The sequence below is a fragment of the Myotis daubentonii genome, chromosome 13 (genome assembly GCF_963259705.1).
Source record: "Myotis daubentonii chromosome 13, mMyoDau2.1, whole genome shotgun sequence".
NCBI classification, from domain to species: Eukaryota; Metazoa; Chordata; class Mammalia; order Chiroptera; family Vespertilionidae; genus Myotis; species Myotis daubentonii.
Genome location: NC_081852.1, coordinates 33,922,048 through 33,941,168, shown reverse-complemented (window position 1 = coordinate 33,941,168; position 19,121 = coordinate 33,922,048). Strand labels below are relative to the sequence as shown.

The window sequence follows — 19,121 nt, the reverse complement described above, 5'->3', positions numbered from 1 at the left end:
ACTACTAGTATATGACATGGAGTACAGGTGGTAGATGGTACAGAATAGTGGGAAGAGAGTCCTGGAAAGCAATAACTATAGCTTACATTAAATTTGAAGAAATGCCATTAAAATATCCTTAATTGAAAAGCAGGAGAAGACTGCCAGAATTAGATATGTAGTATTTCCTGGTTGGGGGGAGGGGAGTCACTCTCATTACTATAACTGGATTTTTAATCAGATTCAGCACATAATTACCAATTACATTTAAGCCAGAAATGTTTTTGTTTTTTAAATATAGAATAAACAATAATTCAATCTGAAATAATTCCAAATCCAAGTTGATTAGTTATGGTAAAAACTCAGACTAAACATCTACTCACCCTCCTCATTTCCTGAAACAATGGAGTACACGATGCTCTGATTGATGGCCGCAGCAGAAATTACACCCACTGCAGTCCCTCTGGCTGCAAGTTCACTTACGGGAGGAGGCCTGCAGGTTTAGAGAAAATAATTAATTTTTTATTGCCCATTTTGCCAGGATGGAGTTTTGAATTTCATAATAGAATGTTAGTTTATGTGTATGTGTTTATGTGAATAATAATATTTTCTGAAGGTTTTCAGAAAGTATATTGACTCCAACCTTAAAAATTGTCTAAAATTATGCAAATGCTCTTTTAATAATGTCTTGTTGCTTGCATTGTTTTCAATTTAAGATGGAACATACTACTACTTTATTATTTTCCAAATATCATTAAAAATTCTTTTCACTTGTCTCTAAAGCACCTTCCAGACTGAAAACAACAGAGAGGTACAATTTGCTATCTCAACTGCTAAAGTAAAATTTGCTATTGTTTGTTTGATGCTATCATATTTAAGCACATGGCTTCCAAATGTCTCTTTTTCATCTTTTTTCTTGCTCAATTGCAAAGCTCTAACTGTACTAGAAGTATTTGAATAGATGGCATCAAAAAATTCACACTTCTTTTGAAATTACATACTTATTTTGCTTAGCTGTAGCCACACTATGATACATATTTAATAAAAAAATATTTTTTCAACAACTCATTATATAATTCTCAAAATCTCAATTTCATTTTGCAATATTGGTCACTCTAACTAGGCTATCATAACTTTATTTGCATAAGTTAATGCAAATAATCTCACTTTTATAAGTCATAGGTATTTGTATCATCAGCTCCAATAAATTTAGAAAATTATTAAATACAATTTTCAATAATATCTGAGTCTTTTTTGTAGTCTAGTCAATCTGTCTAACTCATCTGATTCCTAATAAGCTTTAGTTTCTTTTCTCAAACTGCTAAGATAAATCCTATTGCCATTTCTTGCATATGGTATTTTTCTTTCAATATTTACACTTTTAATGTTACCCCTCATTTTAATCCCCATTTTCTCAGTTCTTTTAATCTAGTGAAATTATATATATTGTTTTTTTATTGAAGCCTTTTATAACAAACTTGAGGCCCAGTGCACAAATTCGTGCACAGGTGGGGTCCCTTGGCCTGGCCAGCGATCGGGGCTAATTGGGACTGACCGGCCATGACGTTGGCTGTGGGAGCACACTGACCACCACAGAGGAGCTCCTGCCTTGAGTGTCTGCCCCCTAGTGGTCAGTGTGTGTCATAGGAACCAGTCCACTGGTCATTCGGTCGCTTAGGCTTTTATATATATAGATACTGAGACACAAATATAGTTTGAAAATGTAATTTACACATAACCTTTCATAAACATCTTGTCCAAATTGCTATGTTCTTTGGCACTGTAGTCTATATAATTGTTTCACTCGGTTACCTAAATATAAAGTGCTATATCTTACAGATGCTGCAGCACTTAATGGTGGTCCATATATTCATTACACAGTCAATAACTATTAATTTTACTCTCCTGCATCCTTTCTGCCTTCTTTTGTTAACAGCATCCAGAATTTGCTTCGGATAATTCTTCCTCCTCCATTCTCATTCTAAGTGGTTTGGGTAAGGCCGACCAATCCCTTGAGATAGATGGATAAACACATTAGCTCTCTCTGGCCAATGAGGACACTTTATCATCTTTGCTCTGTGTTTATGCATGGTAAATGTTTCTCAAAGCTAATGAAAGCTGTGCCCTGAAATGTGACTGTTACTTATTAGAAAATAAGGTGTTCATTTTGTAATTTTTGATAGAATTTTAATGCTTGTACTCCATAGGAATGTTCTTGTTGAGCATGATACCAACAGAAATGAAATAAATTGGGATTAAAATAGAATCCCTTCACTTGGACTAAATATTTTAAATGCTGCTATACTTAAAGCTAGGTAAGCTCATTATTTCAGACATGGAAAAATTATTTTTTTCTTTTATTTCTCATTTATCTAAGATTCCTATCACTTCCAATCAAATAGTCCCAACTAAATTAGAAAAAGATACATTTGCCTAGGTAGACACTTCTTAAGTAAGATACCTAAGAAACATAATTATGTTCTATAAGAAATGTATTTAGTCATTATTGTAGTTTCAGTTCAGTAAAATAAGGATGCCTTTGGTGACTTTGAATTAAAATTGATAGTAGTCTACTACAAAAAAGGAGGCATTTACAAAAGTGACACTAGGTTGGTTTTGATGGACTGCTTTGATTATGAATAAACTGTATGCTACTTTATATTATAAAGAGACATCAAGACAATTTTCTGTTTGTCACATTGCTTAGTGGTTGATCATGGTAATTATGAAATAAAAACATGAAAAAGGTTAAAATCAGAGATCTACGGAAACAGAGTAGTCTTTACAAAGGCTGTCAATAATCTCCCACTTTCAGTATTCCTTCCCTTGAGTATTCCTCTCCCCTTTCAGAAGGGGCAGAGAGTGACTTGTTTCTTAAGGATAGAAATCGGTGAAGTAGATGTGACCTCACCTCAGTGATTACATAAGATTTTAATGTGCAACTTTATTTTTGTTAGTAGACTCCATCTCCTTGGTTGGATTTATGAAGTAAGTGAACATATGGAATTGTCTGCATGACAACATACTGAAGATGATGTCTGATCAACCGTCAGTGAGGAACTGAGGCCCTGAGTCCTACATCCCAGAAGTAACGGAATCCAATCAAAAAACACATGAGCTTGGACATGGACCCCTCCCTAGTCAAGCCAGAGCTGAGACCCTGGCCCTGGCCCTAATCTTGATTCAAAACTATGTGAGTCTATGGAACAAAGAGCATAGGAGGTGAGCAACTGTTGAGCTACAGAAACTTCAAGATGATATATGTATTGTTTTAACTTATTAAGTTTGTGTTAATATTGTTATGATGCAATTATATAGCTGATATACATGGCTTGACTATGAAGAGCAATGAATTGTTAACTTATGACAGATCAAGTTACATACAACTTAAGTTTACATAAGAAATAATGTTAGTCATATATTGCAATAATTTTCATAAACTAAATGAATTACTTCTTGTGGAATTAAGCATTGCTTAAATTATTTACTTGTCTGTCTTGTTTACTGCATGATATAAAAGCTAAATTTTGTACTTTCCACAAATAATTTATTGACCCTTTTAAAGTACAGAAATATAAAGTCAGCAGCTAATGTACCTTAAGCTCTAACATTAGAAAAATGCCATCTTTTACTTCAAATTTAAAAATAATATTTTTGTGTATTTTTATACAATATGGATAGAAATGATTAATACTGGACAAATTAACTGGTATAATTTAAGAAGGATTTTAAATGCAATGCATACTAGTAAAAGCATTTAATATTCTATTTGTTACTAATGTTTAAAACAGATTTACTTCTAGACAAAATATCTCCTTATTAACCTTTGTCTTAGTTGTTCCAATACACTTCTTTCTACCAGAATCAAAACATACCATAAAAATGCAATTTTCTCCAGGCTAGAATTAAATGAACCTCTATGATAATGAGCACTAAATTACAAAATTTCTATTTATTGCCAGGCAGGACACATTTTACTTTATGCTCTGGAAAGTACAAGTTACTTGATTGGGATAAATTACATCTTTCTTTTGGAGTCAGATATAATTTGAACACAAAATGAAGCAATTGGTGTAAATCAAGACTCTTAAAATCAGATAACAGAGAGAATAGAAAGATAACAAAATTGAATAAAATGAGCTGAGCATAAATTAATAGGAAAGGGGTTAAAAGTAAAGAATTGGTCACATTGCATGCTCTATTTAATAAGGGTAACTACTATGCAATAGTGCAAGTTCACTGTGATTTTAAACTGGAAAAGTAAATTCAAAATTTTATGTGAATTCTATAAACTTTTACATTTTGGCAACCAATGGAAGTTTATTTTTTAAAGCAACATCTGACTTGGTCTGATCTATGGGCTGATAGTTTATGATTTTTAGAGTAAACTATCTGAAAGGCAGTTTCTGGTTCTGTCATTCTGAGTCTGATATAATCTGATTTCTCATTCCCTCTTTTATTTCTGTTGAGTATAATAGCAACCTATTGATTAATTCCAGAAGCAAGAAAAATAGCCAAATAAAGAATTCCTCAAAGATATTTTTTCAAAACAAAATTTCTCCTGCTATTAATTGATATAGTTGAAATTCATCTATTTTATATAAACAATACACCATTTACCATCTTCCAATTAACTTTTTACCTCCAAATTCAAAACAAGTAGTTGCTGAGTGTATGAAATTCAAGAATTTTACTTTCTGAAGCTAGATTTACTGCTGATATAACTAAGAAAAATCACTTTTACAATAAGAGAGGCACTTAACACAGATCAGGCACTGCTTCACTGATGTAGAGTCAAGAGATCACCTGGAATCCCACAGTCTAGAAAAAGACTGCTAAGAGCATGCTCAAGGAAACTAATATTCCTTAACAGAGAATTTCCTTTGAACACTGGAAAGACAGATGGTTTCTTATTTTATTTATTTTAATTTTTTAAATATATTGGGCTGACGCTGGTTAAAATTACATAGGTTTCAAGTGTACAATTCTATGATACATCATCTGCATATTGCATTGTGTGTTTACCACACGAAGTCAAATCTCCTTCCATCACCATATTTTTGGCACCCTTTACCCTTGACTATCTCCCTACCCCCTTTCCTTTGGTAATCACAATGCTGTTGTCCATATCTATGAGTTTTTGTTTGGTTGTCTTGTTTATTCATTTATTGCTTCCAGTTTTATATACCACATATGCGTGAAATCATATGGTTCTTGACTTTTTCCATTCGACTTATTTCACTTAGCATGATATCCTCAAGATTCATCCATGTCGCAAATGGCAGTATTTCATCTTTTTTTTTTTAAATGGCTGAGTAGTATTCCACTATATATAAGTATCATACCTTCTTAATCCAATCATCTACTGAAGGACACCTCAGTTGTTTTATAAATGCCATCAGGAAGGGCCTTCAGCAGAGGTTCTTTCGCAAGGTTTGACCTGAGCTGGGTTTCATGCCCATGTTCCTGACACAGTGGGTGATATCACTAGCTCCCATTATCTCTCCAAGGACAACATTTTGGCTTTATTGGCCATTTTAAATAAAATTCACAGATTTTTGACTGAAATCTTAAAATCACCTAAATGAATTTTCAAATAGAGACTAAATAATAATTCAATTAAAGAACCTTAGTTATGATTAACATCAAATTAAATTTTATTAGCTTATTATTTTACTATTTGCATTATCTTCACCCCCCCTATATTTTATATGTAAAACAGATGCATATTTTTTTAAATTAATAAACTTTGTTTTTTAGAGTAGTTACAGGTTTTCAGAAAAATCGAGCAGAAAGTATAGAGTTCCATATGTATCCCCGGTTTTCCCTATTATTAGTGTTTGCATTAGTGTGGTCCATTTGTTACCATTGATGGACCAATATCAGCACATTATTAAAGCACAGTTTATGTCAGGCGTCATTTTTTTTTCTGTTACACAGGACTACAGCTTGGACACATGCATATGTCATATATCCACCATCACAGCATCATACAGAGTAGTTTTAATGGCCAAAAGCATCTCCTGTTATTCACATATTCATTTTTTCCCTCCCCCTGAACCTGCCACCACTGATCTTTTTACTGTCTGTATACTTTTGTCTTTTCCAGAATATAATATAATTTAAATCATACAATCTGTAGACTTTTTGGACTGGATTCTTTGCAATATATATTTAACTCCCTCCATGTCTTTAATAGATTAGAACTTTTATTGCTGAATCATATAACATTGTAAGGATCTACCATAAACAGCTGCATTTAGTCAGAAGAAAATTGATCAAAATGACTCCAAATCTCTTGTTTAGAAATAAATCTTTGCAGATAAAAGTGCATCCCAGTAAAGTTAACTGATACAGAATTTATATGCAAAATACTTAGAACATAATTTTCTTAGGGATGTATAAACTAATTCATGGATAACTGTTTAACATTTCAAATTGAGTCTCTTTTGAAAATGTAGACTATAATAAATCTCTCTCAATTAAATACTTTTTAACATCTTTGCCATTTGAATAATGACTATACTAAAATAACAGAATTTTAGTTTCCAAATGGTTAGATCCAGTTTTTACAGTATAGATATAGATGATACAATTATTCTACAATTTAAAATCTACTTTCATTGTTGGGTTTAAGAAGTAACAATAATAGTAAATGTTCTATGTATCACATAAAACTCCTAATTATTTTAAATGCCATGCAGTTTAGGATACAAAAGTGTTTGTAAATAGATGCTATAAAATTACACTGGGATTCAATCTGGCTCTATTGCTTTCTTTCTACTGAGTAACAAATCTAATTTATATTGACATGCTTGATTTTTGTATATTTGCAAATCAGTGCCAATTAAGAAACTGTTTTTATATCTACTATGGGGGAATTTAATGAAAATGGGAAGGAAAAAAACACACCCACTGGAACTCCTATTCTTTGTAGCTTTGAAATAATTTCATCAGGGTGATATAATTTTCATATTTAACCAAGAAAAACAGTTTTAAAAAGACATAGATCAGGAGAGAGACACCAGCTCTCCCAGAAATCTTCAGATAGATTGTGGATAAGAATTTTAAATTGATAAAGGAGCAAATAGTTACACACTGTTTTGTACAACTTTTTTAAAGTGTGCTTACTGTTAGTTTTGCTTCTATTCAGATCCATGTAGTGTCCTCATCTTGAATACAAGAAATCTGTAGCCCTTAGTCACACACCTCTCCAGTTCAAAATACTATTTGGCAGCTAAATCTGTAATCTTGGGTGTGTATGTTAGTTTGTTTCACTTATTGTTCTTAATAGAGTTTAGCCAATCTATCTTATTCATTGGCTTTCAAACTTTAAAACCATAGAATTAGTTGAGGAACTTATCTAAAATTTCAGATTTCTTTTGGATAATGCTTATAAGATTCTGACATGGTAGGTCCACGGGGTCAGAGTGAGGAATATCATTTGTAAAATGTCACTCTTTCAATCGCTAAAGAGGCAAAATCTATTACTTTAAGGCAAGATTTGAATAGTGCCATAAAATGGCAGGAGAGTTTAATTTCAGGTAAAGTCATCCCTCATAGTAGACAATAAATCTAAATTAAAATAGAAAACAACCTTAGCAAACAAGTGATAGTCTCTGCATGTGGGTTTATTTTATATTATAGTAATAGTTTACATATAGCTTTAAAAAAAATTCTTTGAAATAAAGACCACTAGTTCTTTTCTGAAAACCCGGAAGTTTAAACTTGTATGTAGTTTATGATGGCAACATTCCTCAATGTAGGGTAATTTTAATTCTCTTGTATAATGAGATGTAAACTGGAATTGCTCATTCACCACTCCTTTGGCCATTTTTATAAAGTTGTTTTCATTTTGCAAAGTATATAAAAATAGACTTCTGGATTTTAAATTATGCTTTTTCTCTGTTTTTGCATATTTATTCAGAAAAGTAGTTAAGTAACTGTCTTTAATAAAAATTTTATAAACTGTGTCAGATACTGCATTTCCCATTCAAAATCAATATTCACATTTAGACTCTATGATCTATTTCAGACGTATTGACCTTTCCATGATATTTACCTTTAAAACTGATGACAAGTGAGTCTCAGTGTGTATAAGTCTTAGTCCATCATCCTGAGATGAAGGGCAAATGTCATTCTTCCAAATGATAATTCGACTATGAGAGTTACTTTATTCTAAGGTAATATTAAGTGTTTGAATTACTGTTAGAATTTTGATATTTCTGTCTGGATTAAATAAAAAAAAACACATAAAATGTAATTTCTGACTATGACAATATAACTATTTTCCAAAAGATCCAAGTAGGTAATTGATTGGAAACCTCCTCTCAGATATGAACAGGTGGTGGAAACTGAGTGTGTGACTCATAGCCTCCAGCAATTGGAAGCACGTGGACCGAGGTCCCAGGGGCTGTGCCCTAAAGACTATTGCTGTGTTTCTATAAAGGTCATGCTACTTAGGGGCTGCTTACAGATAATGACTGAGAAAAGAACTGCTAAGACAGGTCCTTCCTCGGAGACACAGCACTTCTCTGACATCTCACTATGCAATGAGGATTGCCTGATCACTGTGCTGAACCTTACTTGAATGACAGTAGTCACTTCAAGACACAGTAGGCTAGGACAGTGGTTGGCAAACTCATTAGTCAACAGAGCCAAATATCCACAGTACAACGATTGAAATTTCTTTTGAGAGCCAAATTGTTTAAACTTAAACTCTATAGGTAGGTACATTGTTATTAACTTAATTAGGGTACTCCTAAAGCTTAGGAAGAGCCACACTCAGGGGCCAGAGAACCACATGTAGCTCTCGAGCCTCAGTTTGCCGACCACGGGCACTAGAATGTTTCTATACAACCTTCCCGCCCTCTTTGTCACTCGGTGTCAGAATGCATGTGGTTTGAATGCTCTCTTAGCCTTATCCTACTCCCCCCTCATTTCTCTCACAGCTGTATTTCACCAAATAAAATATTTGCTTGTTAAATCTCATCATGATGTCTAATTGTTAGAGGGCAGAACTGAACTAACACAAGACCTTAATGGGGTTACAGTTAAAAAACACTATTAGTACTTTGAAATATTTAAATTAAAAATATTCATAAACATTTATAAAAAGATGAATAAAAATTTAAAAATATTAATCTAGAACTTTAATATATATTAAAATAAATCTGAATATATATTAATATATCAAAATGAAGATAAATACACTGAGTAGATGTAATATATATCAATTTATATGGAGATAAAAAAGAAAATCTTGAGAATTATAGTAAACCGTTATTTAAATATTATAACAATGTAGAAGAGTTTGCCATGTGTTCTGGGATATTTTAAACTAATATGAGAAACTGTAATTAACATTTATTTTAGATATAAGCTACTACATGGTTACCATCCCTCTTTTGTTCCACATTAATGGTAGAAACTCTTTACCAATAAACCCAATCCTTGTCAAGATACATTTTAATGATTAATAGGAAAACATTATTTGTCACATCTGTCTTAACCAAAGAGTTTAGCTCAGTTTCAACTGAAGGGCAGCAGAATATATAACTCTAAAATATGACTGTAAATTAGTACATGCCTGCTCAAAATATGCCAGTTTGTACATTAATTATTTTGAGCTATAGGCACTCTAAAACCAGAAAATTCAGGGAGAGGTTCTCTCTGAGCTCCCCTTCTCTACCTAAAGACAGATCCTCCAAAAGTAACCCAACTGATATACATCCTCTCCCTAAGAGTTTTCATCAAGTAGGAAAGATTAGCTCTCAGCAGGAGATGAGCTAAAAGTAGACATCATACTCAGACAAACTTTGTCACAAACTTTATCACACCTCCCATCTATTCTTCTAAGGACCCATTCATCTTTCCAGAAAACTATTATTCACTAAGAGAATTATATCCCTCCTTCTCTTTCCTCATTAAGGTGTTATTCAGTCCTGAATTCTAAAGCTACCTCTATGAATTACTCATTTTTTCCCCCCTAGGAATCTCCCATGTATGCATAAGATATACATGCTAATAAACTTGTTTGTTTTTTTCTCTTGTTAATTAATTTTTTTATATATATATCAAAGGGGTCTCAGCTAAGAACTCAAGAGTACAGGGAAAATTATTTTTCCTTCCCTATACAGGCATGCTACTTAAAAAAGCATTGAATGCTAAAACTGATGAGGACTCTGAGAAAAATGCATAAAAATAATTTAAGAGATCCTATATAATAAAAGCCTAATATGTTAAGTGTCCAGTTGTCCTGTAACCCATTCAACCAAAGTGTAATATGCAAATGATATGCTAAGGCCACTCAAACGCTCGTCGTTATGACATGCACTGACCACTAGGGGCAGACAGTCAACCGGTCAACCAGTCACTATGGTGTGCACTGACCACCAGGGGGCAGATGCTCTGATCCGGTAGGTTAGTTTGCTGCTGGGGTCCAGCCGATCGGGACTGAGCAAGACGGGCTAGACATGCACTGGAGCACTCCCATGGTCCCACCCTGGCCCCAATTGTGCACCGGTGGGGTCCCTCGGCCTGGCCTGAGCCCTCTTGCAACCTGGGCTGAGGGAACACCCCCAACCCACCGAGGGCAGGAATTTCATCACCAGGCCTCTAGTTAAATATAAGTATAATCTCAACATAAGAATTTTCCAGCATTCACAGCTATCCAAAGATGAAATAGCACATTGCACACAATCACACAACTGTAAGTTTGTAAAAAGGAGCTTAGTAAACTTTGTGACAAGGATATTAGAGAAATCAAGTATTAAATTATGTTGAGTAAGTGATCTGTATGGTCTATATCATTCATTATATCATATGACTTTGGGAATCTAATTTTTATGAGTAAGATTAACCTATTTTACTCTGCTTCCAATGAAAATCAAATTAAGGAAAATGGTTTAAATTAAGTTATGAGATTGCATATGGATATAGAGAAACTTCTCAATTGCCCAAGTGGTAATAACTCAAAATATGTGATTATTTATGTGAGGAAGGGGCTAATGATTGAACTTAATTCACTGTAAAAATAAAATAATAAAGTCTCTTGGAGATAATTTTGAGAAGGCAGGGGTGTTTTAATAATAAGGGATAAAGAAATGCCATTAATCTTTAAGAAATTTGTTTCAATGAAAGGAGAAGAGTAAAAATAAATGATGATTTGGGCATGTAAACTCTAAGACACTGAAATTACTGATATTTCTTTGTTTGTCAAAAAGAGAAACTTCACCAAATAAAACAGGAATGATGTATGAATTCAAATAAAAATGTTTACAAGTTTGAAATTTTGGGTTGTGTGCATGCTTCTAAATAATAGGAATATTGCTTACAATTATATAAATAAATATACAATCTGAAGAGTCATAATTTTCAAAAGTTTTAAGAACTCAGTGTTTCCTTGTTCATCTAATAACAAATTGATGAAGCAGACGATGCCTTTTTTCTTTCTTTATTGTTGAAAGTATGACAGATGTCCCCTTTCTTTGTTTTTTTCCCCATTGACATCCCCCCCACACACATCTCTGGGCCTTCACCACTTTACTGTGTCCATATATGCATATAAGTTCCCCTGGTTAGCCTCCATTTAACCCAATTAAATAACTCAAGTAAAGACTGGTTTGAAGAGGTCATGAAATTAATAAAATGAGTCTGTTTCAACTATTACAACTGCTATAGGGACCAAAGAGAACCAAGTGCATACTTACCTGAGGAACTATTGCAAACTAGTGGCCCTGTGCATGAAATTCGTGCACATTAAATGGAATTAATTAGAGGAAATATTTTAATATTGCTATTTGCCCTTTCTCTGTAATAGAAGTGTCAAAGACGAAAGAAAATTAGTAAAATGTATATGAAAATCTCCCTCCTGTCAGAGTCTGGGGCACACCATGGGACCCAGAGTCAAGTCCCTGCCTACCCGCATGCACCTCGAAATCGCGTAAGACCCAGACCCGGCCGGCCCCAACCCTGTCAAGCTCTTCAGGGCAGGGGGCACAGCCTCAGGTCCCCCAGCCAGGCACCAGGGGGGGGGTGCAGCCTCAGGTTCCCCAGCCCAGTGCTGGGTGGGGGGGGGGGCGGCGCCTCAGGTCCCCCAGCCCGGCACCAGGTGGGGATGCAGTCTCAGGTCCCCCGTCAAGCCCTGCCCGGTTGGGAGCACGGCCTCTGGTCCCCCGGCCTGGTCTCAGGTCCCCTAGCCCCGGCCTCAGGTCCTCTGGCGCGAGGGCACGATGACCATTTGCATATTAGCTCTTTATTATATAGGATTGGGCCCTGATAAAAGTAAGTCAGTAAGGGCAAATTGCTTTCCCATTTGAGTGTCCTCCTACTCTGAAAAATTGCATAAAGCCAGCCCATCAGCAAACAACTCCAGTTCACAGGATTTGATGAAAGAGAATCAAATCTTTTCCCAACATGTATAAAATATTCCAATATTATAAATTACAAACACGATAAATAATGTGAGAAATTTCTACTCTTGACAAGCCAAATTATTTCACTTAATATAGGGTTGTCTTTGAAAAATCCGTGAAATAATTTTACAAACTTCATTTCTTCTTTTTTCAGTAACCACTAGCAGAGAATAAGGGGCTTTTTAAATATGAAAAGAAAACAAAGACATAACAATTAAGTATGTGAAGTGAGGGTTTGGTTTCCTGTAGTATTGCTACTTTTACATTGCTCAGCTAACCTAATTATCCGTCATCAAAAAACTGAGCTGGCAAGCTAATACATTCTTCCTCCAGCAAATATTAAAGAATATTTGCCATGAGGTTTATTGTTTGTTGGTTGCTACTGTTCTTTGATCATTTTAGAAAAGATAATGACAGGTCTATTGCTATATTCCAGCAACCAAGCAATTATCAGTAGCTCAACATTAACTGTTTTTCATTTTATAAAAAGAATAATGGATTTTGTTTTTATGTCTAGGTGAAACTGGTACATTGGGAAATGTTTTCCAAATAGTAAATGCCACCTCTCAGATCTTTTTGATGGTTTCCACAAAGCTACTTTATAGCTCGAAACTCTCATTTACACTCTGCTACTGTTTCCTTTTCTTTTTCTTTTATGATGAAGACAATTAACGGCTCTGGAAAATGGAGAAAGTAATTAATTGTAATCAAATAACCAAACGTTAGCTTAAAGTCCAGAAAGGTTTAGTTTGGAATATGTAATATTAATACTTGACACATAAAAATCACTCTACATAATTTAAACCATACCAAAATGTCCATTTGAGATTTGCTCCCTATTCAAAGGAAAGAAGTATTAATTCTCTTATTATTTTAAAAAAGATTGTATTTTCTTTCCCTAACATATTTTAAAAAGGAAAAAAAAAGTTTCTTTACTATTACACCACTAGTTCTTAGGTCTGATGTTGTGTATTCTTAATAAAAACCGACTCATTTTAGAATGACTGCAGCAACTAAAATCTATAACGTGTCTAAAATTACACACTTAATGCCAGTTCTCCATCAACATCACTTTCTCTTTCCCTCAGTAACAGAGGTAGAATTGGACAGAGCTGCCTCGCAAGGAACAGCACTCCTCTGCTGTTTCATGAAGTGCCCGAATTTTCGGGATAAAAAGTGAGCTGGTGTACAATTTGCAACTCCCACCTCACTTGATTCAGAAAATCTCTGGCTGTGGACTTCTGCCTCTTTCCCTCCTTGTGGACTGAAATGACAATGGTCAGAGGTATTTTGAAACATGCTACAGGTGGCAGAGCCTAGATTTGCCTGGGTGCCTGAAGGATCGCATGGAAGACTATCACCAACCTGAAACTCATTTAAGGCTGTCATGTGAGCCAAAAGCTTGTTTTTATTTGTTTTGTCCTCTAAACCATTAAAATGGAGACTTTATTTTTACAGCAGCCGAACCTTCCCTTACCATTTTATGCAGCGGTTTAAAGATTTAATGACTGGCTAATCCAAAAATAAGATAATTGGGTCAAGGAAGGAGGGCGGGTTAAGAATTCAGTTCAAAGTTCTAAAATACGTGAATATTGTGTCTTTAGAGCCTCTCTTTAACACCGACTCATTTGGTGAAAACTAGTTTTTACCGGGGCATTGAAAAAGTCAATATTGAAACGCAGACATTCCCGAGATGCAAAACCAAACCCCATCTCACAATGCTATGCAATGTGGATTACTGCTTTCCCTGCTTAACCCAGGAGCACCCTCCCCACAAACCCTACAAAGGACAGACATCTTGCATTAAAATTTTGTGTCCTGCCAAATTTGATCACATAAACCAGAAGTTTTTCCACCAGAAGCAATTCCAGAGGGGAGGTAAAATTCTACCTCTATCTTCAGGATTTTTTGGCTAGACCTAAGTATTAAACTGACATAAGACCAATTAACAGGAGAAAGCAGATATATTTATGTGAATTTTATATGACATGGGAGTCCCCATAATGAAATGAAAACCCAAAGAAAGGACAGAACCTACATGTTTTTATATTAAGGCGAACAAAGAGAGGCTATTGTGGCAAAGTAAACTGCAGAGAGGCTACAGGGAGATAAGAGTGATTTGAACAAGGCCTGTTTACATAGAATTCTCTTGGCTTCGACTCCCCATTAGACAATGCTTTTTTTCTCCTGGTACAGGAAGGGCATCTTTCATATGGGAGTTGTAAATCTTCTGTTTTCAAAGTGAAAAGAAGAGATTAGAATGCCCTGCTTGCATCTGTGATTTTTTAAGTGCTTTTAGCTCAAAATAATCCTTATGCCAAAATGGCACAATTAGGGGTGGCACAGTCTGCCATCCATCAATTCCTACACAAGGGATCATCCTGATAATCAGGTATTAATAACACTGGCATCTCTGGAAGTTATGTGCATCCAGCTCAAGCACTAAAGGGATTTGAAAACAATAAGAGAGGGAAGGATGCATATGGAATTTACAGCAACCGTTCTATATTTTTTCCCATTTAGAAAGGAGACTGTGTTGGCCATCACAGCAGTCTGAAATGGTGTATATATTTTGCCAAAGCTAGTAGTTGAACAGATAAAAAGAAAATATCAAACAAGAATAACATTATTCTACCATGAATACTGTTTTAAAATGACAAACTAGCAATTACTGCAATATAAATGAGAAAAGTTTCTAAAACGATATCAATTATTCAATTAGCTGTTTTGCCGGGAGCCGGTCCATCCTTGCTGTTTCAAGGGACCTGGCATATATGGCATACGGTTCTTAATATGCTTGCTCACCTTCTTGGCGCTGTGTTTTAACCAAGGTCACCTCTCCGAGAAAGGTTGAATCCCCAGGTAGGGATTTTCCCCTGAAGTTAGGGAGGGAATAAAACCCCTCAACTAAGTGCCAGGCGGGTAATTAATCCCTTTAACTACGAACAATCATGCTTAAACTACATAATCTTTTCTCCCTGGAATGGAGATAAGAAACGCCCTAACCTTTGTAATAGAAATTGACAGGATTAGAATCAACTAGTATAAATACAGATGCAACAAGACAACAACAGACAGAATTTAGAACACAGAACTAGAGACAGAAGAACTTCGCTGGAGAGAGCATGCCTGAGGATCCTGGAGAGGGACTGGCCTCAGAGCCTAGAGACAGAGCCTAGCGGGAGAACATGGCAAGGGATCCTGGACTGAACCTGACTACAGAGATTGGCAGGAGAACCTGACTGGAACCTGGACACTGAACCTGACTGGAGAGCCTGGACAGAACCTGGCTGGAGAACCTAGCGAGGGAACATGGCTACAGAACCTCGCTGGAGATCCGAAGCAGACCCTCTCTGGAGATCCAGACCAGAACTTGGCTAGAGATCCTGGCTAGGCTGCTGATCAACTGAACACTGTCTCCGTGCCCTTCCTTCTTCGCCGACTCCGTCCACACCTTTGGGGACCCCTGGACCCGCTGGGGTTGGACCCCGGCACTGTTTCATACAAATAAAATATTGACCAACTATCCTAGCTGACCAGCTAACATGATAGGTAAGCCCTCGTGTTTCTTGCTTAACATAATTCATTGAGGGCATCCCTACTTGGGTAGCTCTCCTCCAAGCTGTGATTCAGAGGCCTATCTCCTTTTACATTCATATTTCCACTACTGCCAACATATGTCTCCCAAGGTTTCCTGGGGATTTTTCCATTTCATCCATCCAACAGGGGAAAAGGTTAAATCAGGCCAAGAAATTGTAAGTCCCTAATGTTCCTCATTTTATTGGCCAAGACTCAAAGTCACCTGGCTCCACATAGCCAGTGAAGCTAGGAAATACGGTCTAGCTGTATGCCTAGGAGGAATAAGAAAAGATTCGGAGGTATCCAGTAGCTCTCTGCACTGGACTTCTCCAAAAATCTTTAAAAACACCATAATTAGTAAACGATAAAGACATGATTGACAAAGAAAAATAATCATCAACCTTATGTTTCTTAATAGTTCATTCCATGTTTTAGATAAAATTAGGCCTACATAAACATTTAAATTCAGTTCTTTGCATTTATTCAAAAAGTAGTATACTTTGCCAATATGTATTTATTTTTATATTTTTTCATAGACTTTTCGGTGTATATGTATTTATTGATTTCAGAAAAGAAGGGAGAAGGAAAGAGATAGAAACATCAATGATGCAGGAAAATGATTGATTGGCTGCCTCCTGCATGCTTCCTACTGGGGATCAAACCCATTACCTGGCATGTGACCTTGACCGGAATTGAAACCGGGACCCTTCAGTCTGCAGGCTGATGGTCTACCCGCTGAGCCAAACTGGCTAGGGCTGCCGATATTTAATATGATGTTTTATTATCCCAATTTCTGGGTGTCTGATAGAAAACAAAACACGTACTCAAGGACTACTGAATCATTTACAGCAATTATATTGATACATTTGCAGGATTACCTTCATAAACTGCAGGATGCACTAAGACTGCCAAATTACTTCTATGTATCAGAAAGACAAACGAACCAGGATAGCCAGGGCAGTATCTGTAATTATTAGATATGTTCTTCTGGAAGGTAAAACATTCTTCCACATGTGATCATGTGACTCCTCTTAATTTTAGCACCAATAATTGGCCAGCTGCTTCTTCTATAAGTTAACAACTTTATTAATAGAATCTATTTGCAAAGAAGGTAAGGAATGGTAAATTATTCATTGAAAAATTCTTTTTAAATGATGGTGTTAAATGAAGACAATTTGAAAAAGGAAGCTAAGTGAGCAATGCCCTAATGAGATCTATTACTTTGGTCATAATACCACAATGTTTTAGCTAGAGAAGTTAAGGAGCAAGGCATACTTCTATTAATAAGGGCATGAGCTCCAAATGAAAGCCTGGTGATAGTGGACACCATGTTTTGATTTTATTTAAAGGGAAACTGTTACGCAATACACCACTTTTCTCTTCTCTTGGGGCTTCCAAGGAATGAATAGATTTGGGGTGAGAAGTTTTTGAGAGCCAAGAGAGACTTTTATTGGGCTGAAACTGGGAGGGATTTTCGAACCCACCTCAAACAGTAAGAACATTTTTTTGTGTGTGTATGTGAGCATCTACTACATAATTTAGTGAGAAATAAGAGTTTACATGCATTTTGGTTCTCGAGAAGAACAAAGTGTACACATTCAAGTAAATTCTCCAAGAGCAGAAAACTGTATGTTCCACATCAAAAAATTGGAGGTTACCATGTCAGCACAAAAGGAAGGGATTTGGTAAAATAGACACAATGGAGAAAATGACCTTAAACTAGATTGATAAAAAATTAATATTATTTTAAATATGCTTTATATCTCAATGGTTTACATATGTGTTATGTACAATTTTTCTGGTAATTATACAATTTAATTTAGTACTTGGATATTGCATGGACAGCTTTTAACTAAAGGAGAAAACTCCTTGGTTGAGTGTGGTAAATATTCCCAGATGGATCACTTACCTCCTCCTTCAGTATCGTGGCCCCTGAACTAGCTTAATATTTTTAAGTAGTTCTTAGAAATTATCAGAGCAATAAAGTCTAAATTCTAGAATATGATAAAGTGTTCTCTTATATGATATTTTCTTCTAATTGGTCTCTAGGTAGGATAACTTACTAAAATATTCTGGAATTCAATACATCTCCCATATTCCTCATTTATAATTTTGTATATGCTGAGTCTTTGGAGTGCAACATCTTTCCACATTTTTATTCAGTAACTTATCTCTACTTTCCTTCAAGATACAGCTCAACACTATGTTGATCATGTTCACTCACAGTTACCAGCAAGTGTGTTTCCAACATGCTTCCTTCATATTGTAAGCTTCTATTATTGTATTTTCATACTGTATTGTATTTTTCATAGAGTTCTTTATTTCCACACATGGTTGAAAACCTCTGGAATGTAATGACTGGCTGCCTTTCAATGCTATGGCCAGAATAAGTAAGTAGTAAATATGCCGTATATAGTGGGTCTCCTGCAAATGTCTGTGAGAAAACTGTCTCCTGTGGGCTCTAACATACTAAAAAAAAGTAGGTTAATGTTTTAACTTGGATTTAAAAATAAAACAATGGAGAAGGGGCGACTGGGAGGTAATTCGATTTAGATCAGGCCCTGAGAATGAGGTCTTTATTTTGGGATTAGTGTCCTGACAAGAAGAGACAGCAGAGCACTTCCCCCGCTAGTGAGCCCAAGTGAGAAGGCAGCCTTCTATAAGCCAGGAAGAGAGTCCTCACCAGAATCTGACCATGCTGGCACCCTGAGCTCAGACTGCCAGTCTCCGAAACTGTGAGAAAATACATGTCTACTGTTTAATACACCCAGTTCCTAATATTTTATCATGGCAGCCTGACCTAACATAGTGTACACACTAACTCTACAGCTATAAATATGTAACAAACATTATACACATACACACATAATACTCTCTCTGTGTATCTCTTTTTCTCTTTCACTGATTTTTGGGGAAATATCATTTCTGAAACATGCCCAAATAGGGTAATATAGTGTGTCTGTCAATAGTAAGAAACTAAATGGCTGCTTCTTACCATTGAGACCATTAGTTATATTTTAAACCCCCAAACACAAGGCTGTATTTTTCAAAGCTTGCTTTAGTTACTTGTAAAGGATCCATTCTTCATCAAAGCATTAGTAAAACTAATATTATTTCAGTAAAGTGTTATTTTATCTATATTAACTT

General features: G+C 35.4%; 1 protein-coding gene across 2 annotated transcripts in view; it reads right to left on the bottom strand.

Annotated features, from left to right (window-relative positions):
* Window positions 1-19,121, bottom strand: part of PCDH15 (protocadherin related 15) — a 681,342-nt gene that overhangs the window by 115,841 nt on the left and 546,380 nt on the right. For both annotated transcript variants that reach the window (XM_059662693.1, XM_059662692.1), the window contains exon 24: window positions 363-472. In XM_059662693.1, coding sequence (XP_059518676.1) covers window positions 363-472 — 110 coding nt within the window. The remainder of the gene's footprint in view (window positions 1-362; window positions 473-19,121) is intronic.